The sequence below is a fragment of the Elaeis guineensis genome, chromosome 6, assembly GCF_000442705.2.
Source record: "Elaeis guineensis isolate ETL-2024a chromosome 6, EG11, whole genome shotgun sequence".
Taxonomy (NCBI): Eukaryota; Viridiplantae; Streptophyta; class Magnoliopsida; order Arecales; family Arecaceae; genus Elaeis; species Elaeis guineensis.
This window is the reverse complement of record NC_025998.2, coordinates 116,463,064-116,469,067: the sequence shown is the minus strand read 5'-3', so window position 1 is coordinate 116,469,067 and position 6,004 is coordinate 116,463,064. Positions and strand designations below refer to the sequence as shown.

At 40.8% G+C, this 6,004-nt stretch overlaps 1 protein-coding gene across 1 annotated transcript; it reads right to left on the bottom strand.

The window, feature by feature from the left end:
- Positions 1–2,362: 2,362 nt before the first annotated feature.
- Positions 2,363–5,703, bottom strand: LOC105046726 (cationic amino acid transporter 1-like). The gene is made up of 2 exons (XM_010925409.4): positions 5,168–5,703; positions 2,363–4,001 (listed from the first exon to the last, which is right to left on the bottom strand). Exons 1-2 carry the CDS (start codon positions 5,589–5,591, stop codon positions 2,584–2,586), a joined length of 1,842 nt encoding a protein of 613 aa, XP_010923711.1. The 5' UTR covers positions 5,592–5,703; the 3' UTR covers positions 2,363–2,583.
- Between the last annotated feature and the right edge of the window lie 301 nt (positions 5,704–6,004).

The following is a 6,004-nucleotide window of genomic DNA, read 5'->3' as shown; positions in this document are numbered from 1 at the left end:
GAAGTCAAATTCTTAGAGATTAGGAAACCCCTAGCATCCATCTTTATTTAAGAGATCCTGGCCCTCCATTGAAGAGCACCGCACCTCCTCTTTCTTTCTTCCTCTTTCTTCCTATTTTCATGGATTAACTTTTACTGTGGTTGTAGGAAAACATGGTCAGAGATGCTGCCAAAGCTAAGGTAAGGCTCCGATCTCACCTCTCTCTTTTCCTTCTTCTCATGATCTTGGTTACCACCATCAGCCACTGAAGTTGCTAGAAACCCATCGGATTTAGGTCTTTCTCCTCTTTTCATCTCTCAAAGCTTCTCAAGTACTCTTTTGGTTTTCCTTTTTCTTTCCACTCCAAATTTAGGATTTTTATAGTAGATATCATTGGACTTCTATTAATTTTAGTCAATTTGTTGCTATGTTCTATGGTTTTTTAGTGCTTGAATCGTTCATTACTTTTTCTTTTCTTGTTGAAGAGATTGGCCATGAGAAGGACCAAAGATCATTACACATCGAGAATAGTTTTGAGCTGTTTAATATGTTAGTGAATCACTAGCACAAACTTGATGCATCATCTGCATTAAGAAAAACTAGAATATCCACTGATACAAGATAAACATTAGCATTATTGAGTACTTTCTCTCTCTAGTTTCTCTCTCTATAACTTTCTCTCTTTAGATTGTTTCTCTCTTCATAAATTTCTCTCTCTAGAATTCTATGGACCAATAGAGGGCCCAGATGTCAGATAAACTCAGATTGACCAATCAACCTTAGGAGAGATCCTGGATCTATAGTGTTATAGTCGTTTATCATAATTTTTCACTGTCTCTAATCATTTATGATTTTTATTTTTGATTCTAATTATATAGAGATGTAGCTATCTACACAAGCAAGCATCAGTGAAATATCTTATTTCTAAGTTCGTAGGTCATGAAGTTGATCGATCGCTGTATTTGGGTCCAGAATCAGTAAAGATAAGGATTTCTTTATATGATCACCCTGTATATATATTTTTTGTACTATATATGATAAATTTTAACTTTGTGTTGGATATATAATTCTTTGTTATATATGTATCACATGTTGACTATTTTGATTATTAAAAATATAATATCATATCTTTTAAAATTAAATAAGAAATGTAATACAAAACTATTGAATGTTTTATTGATTATGTAAGAAGATTTGGACTAGCCATGATGTAGATTGCTGTTCATGGATTAGATTATGATATCTTGGATTGCTAGTTATGAGCCAAATCATGACACCTTTATCATCGTGGGCCGAAGTGTGGATATTCTAATTTGCCACTACGGATGAAAGCGCAGATATTTGAGTTTGCCATGTGGCCCGAAGTATGGATGTTTTAACTTGCCATCGTAGATCGAAGCACGAATATTATGATTTGCCATTATGGGCCGAAGCATGGTTTATAGTTTATTAGTCATAGGCTGAAATGCGACCATGGTTAATCTAAAATTGAAAGATAATTATTAATTTGAAACATATTAATGAAACACAAAAAATAAGTCATATATATTCACTAGTGATAAGTGTGATGGATTCGTGATAATATATGATTTGTGATATATGTTTATATAACTGTCGAGTTATATTGGATGTCTGACAAAAGATTCCATAATTTATGATTTTTTTTTATATTATTCACTCATTATTTTTGAATTGTATTAATTATATTGGTACAAGTGTGATGAGATTCTTATTGGGATGTAAAGCTCATAACCCAAATTCTCTCTTTCCATTCCGAGGATATATAGTATTGGATGAGTTTGACCATAGAGTTCGAGTGATGGAATTATCTTATAAATTTTGTATGATTTCTAGGGCATCGCTCTATGATTCATGCGGCTCTATTATGTAATCGACCCGATGATGGATTTGGGGTATGGCATACCTCTTCTATAAATAAATTAAAAAAATCATATTTTAATTGTCTTTTCATCAATTGATGATGCTAATAGTTTGATGTTGGTATCATATTAATATCCAAGATGCTAGATTTTGCATCCATGACCAACCAAAATAGTCACTCTTCCTTGAGAAAGAGAAATATTCGTTGCAACGGTAATATCATATCAAACTTGTCACAATCTAATGAGAGTACTTGTATTTTATCGAGTGACATATATTTCATCGATTCTCATAAATGATGCCTCACACTAACCATCGATTCTCGGCTTTTGATTGGATTGTGACAAGTTTGGTATCACCGTTGCAACGAATGAAAAATGTCATTTGAGAATACATGATACATTGGTGATGCAGTGCAGGCAGAAGTATCTCAAGTGAACTGGAACGCTTGGACTTAGGATCACCAAGAGGCTCGCTGTCAATCTCAAAGCTGATGTTTGACAACATCATTGCTTAGCATTTGATTCTTTCACATAATTACATTCATAAAAAAAGATAATTTCACATAATTCCACTTACAAACGAACTGCTTTTCAACATCACCATCCAACTAAGAAGTTCTTGTCTCACAAACTTAAGTTTCACACTCTTGTAACACATTTATTAATTTTTTTTTGCTCTTTTCGAAAGGCCAACAAGAAAAGAAAAGGTGAAAACATGATCTTATGCTAGTAGCTTCTCTTGGCCTTCTCCTTTCCCCGCTTCTTCTGCTGCCTTCCCATTTCCAGAATCCTGCTCATCTTTCCCTTCCTCCAACCTCTTCATCGGCTGTGAGGCCGCCTCGGCCATCGCTGTGTCATACGACGCATGGAGACCAAAGAAGAAGTAATATTTGAGCAGCAACGCCGTCCAGATGCCAAACCTCATGAACGATTTCCCATCAATCGATCCCAGCAAGAATATATTGATTGCGATCGACAGTGATGGCAGCCATGGCACCATTGGCACCCCCCACAGCTTCGGCGCCCTCGCCTGCGGCACAACCAGCCCCAGGAACAACGTCGACAGGAACCATATCGGCACCGTCACCACGTACCCGATCCATCCCTTCTTGCTCAACCCCCAGTAGGTCGCCGTTGCGATCGATGATGCCAGTATGAGCACAATGCAAACAACAAACTTATTCCGGTTGGTGTTGGAGGTGTCCCCGCTCACGTAGTAGCGGCGGACGAGGAGAGCCACGGCGACAAGCATGAAGATGAATAGAGTGGAGATTGATAACAGCTGGGATAGGATGCCCAAGTCGGTGAAGAAGGCGACGATGGCGGTTGCGCAGAGCATAACGATGGTGGCGTTGATCGGAGTGCCGGTCTTGCTGTGGACTTGTGCCAGCCATGGCGGAACCATGTGGGTGCGGGCGATGTGTGTCAGGTACCGGGCCTGGCCGACGGCCGAGACGAGGAGGACGGTGGTCATGCCCTTCAGCGCCCCGAAGGCGACGATGTACTTGGCCCAGTCCATTCCCACCTTTTTGAACGCGACCGAGAAGGCCGCGTTGACGTCGATGCTCTTGTACGGCTGCATGAGGCAGAGAGTGATGGCGAGGGTGCAATAGGCAAGCGTCGTGATGGTCATAGAGCCGACGAGGCCGATGGGGATGTCCTTGGCGGGGTTCTTGGTCTCCTCGGCCATGGTGGAGACCGCGTCGAAGCCGACATATGCGAAGAAGAGCACGGCGGAGGCTTTGAAGATGCCGCGGACGCCGTAAGGGGTGAAGGGTTTGAGGTTCTTGGAGTCGGCCTTGGTGAGACCGGCGATGATGATGAAGAGGATGACGGCGACGTGGATGATGGAGGCGATGTAGTTGAAGCGGGATGTGCCCTTGGTGCTGAGGATGGCGACGATGCAGACGATGGTGATGACGGCGACGGCGATGGGGTCGAGGAGGTTGTAATCCTTGGCGAGGGAGGAGACATGGATGCGGAAGTCGTTGGGGTCGTGGTTAAGCAGGGTGGCGAAGTAGGAGGTCCAGGAGCGGGCGACAGCGGCACCACCGATTACATACTCGAGGAGGATGTTGCCCGCTGCTATGAATGCCATGAAGTCACCGAGCTCCACGCGGAGGTAGGCAAAAGAACCACCTTCGGAGATGGAGTTAATGTCATTCAGGCATATTATCGAACGGAAGCAACAAAGGAAATGAAAGATGGTAATTAGCATTAATGAAAGCAAAGATGCAAAGCATAATTATCTTCTAGAGCTTGATTCCTTGCTAATTATTCCTGAACACACGAAAGATGGTACATAATTAGTGGAAACTGGAAACACAATAATTCTCAAGAATTCTTACGTATACTTTTTTTTCATTGGTAAACAAAGAACTGTCAAATATATTCGAAAAAAGTTTTTGGGAAATGCTTAATTGGATGGAGATATTTATCCCAATACTGAACATGCAAAGAGTATAAAGAATTAAGTCTGAAATATTTGGAGGTTTAGAAAGATCACATGAGGATATGAGAGGGAAGAATTGAATTAGTTATCTGCGCATTTTCTTTTATTTGATGATTTTTGTCTAATAAAGTTTTGTTAGTGAATTGAATAAATTTCATTCACTGATAAATTTGATAGATCCAAAAAGTCAAACACTCTTTAAAAATCCAATACAATTTTTTATGGAGCATGAATATGAATATCAGCAATTTTAGCTATTTATATATTTTAAAAAATTTAGTCCAACTCATGCTACGTTTCCTTAAGTTTTTAACTATTCATCCCTCATAATTATATGATTACTTGCAACTAAAGTTAAGCTCAAATATCTGACGGATATATATATATATATATATATATATATATATATATATATATATATATATATATATGCAATATGATAAGCTAAATCATGCCTTGGTTGCTGATTAACAGTCACTTTCTTCTTTTTTCTCAAAATTACCTAGCTATCTTTTTAATTATCATAAAGCAAGGAGCAATTATACATAGAAGTTCCCTAACAGTAGCATCAGAAACAACATAAAAACAGTAATCTCCCAAGAAAAACAACACTAAATCTGGCTTAGCCGCCAAAAAAAGGAGAAAATATAAACTTTTCTAAATTATCAATAATACAAGTATTAACAACAGTTGCCTATTTTTAAAAAATTAAAATAATCTGTTTTAAAATCTGAGCACTTTAATTTATACGCAGGAATCGCTAACTAAAACCATAGAGTTACGATAATCCGAAGCAAAAGCAAAAAAAAAAAAAAAAAAAAAAAAAAAAGAAAGAAGAAGAAGAAGTAATTACCTGCAACTGGAATCTCAACAGCAAACTCAGTGTAGCAGAAGACGGAGAGCATGGCGGAGATTCCGGATACGACGTAGGAGAGGACGACGGCAGGGCCGACATCTTCATTGGTCTCCTGGCCGGTGAGCACAAAGATTCCGGCACCGATGACGGCGCCGATGCCGAACCAGATGAGATCCCACCAGGAGAGGTTCCTCTTCATCTCGTGGCCGCTCCTCGCCCGCACCTCGTGCAGCTCCGTCTGGTCCAGCGACCGGGCCGTCACCCGGTCCCGGAGCCGCATCCCGGTCTCCCGGAAAGCCTGCCGGTAATTAGCCCAGCTCTTGAACGACTCCTCCGGAAAGAAGTCCTCCTTGGTGCACGAGCACCCTCTTCTCTTCACCGCCCCACCGCCACCGTCGCCGTCGCCGTCGCCGGTTCCCATTTTCTCTCTCTAAGCCAAATATTTCCGAGGGGGAAGGATGGAAGAGAGAAAGAAAGTTGCTGCAAGGAGGAAACAACCGAGAGAAACCACGGAGAACTGGGGATTGCTGGAGGCTACGTTCGCTAATTTATGAAGGGAGAGACATTTTGGCCGTCACTTCACGTCCGGACTGTTCTGTCTTAAAAAATTCTTTCGGAGTCATCTAAAAAATTAGGAGAAGCTGATTGATTGCAACCGAATGCGTGTGAACGTGATTCCCTTCTTTAGGAATTAGGAGGTTAGAGAAGTTTTTCATAAAAAAGGATGCGCCGGCGGTATAGGGCCGCACATGACGTGGATAAGATCGGAACGGTCAGGGGTTTTTATCTTTCGCGCAAATCCACGATTGGATCCTGCAATGGTTGCTTTGCGAC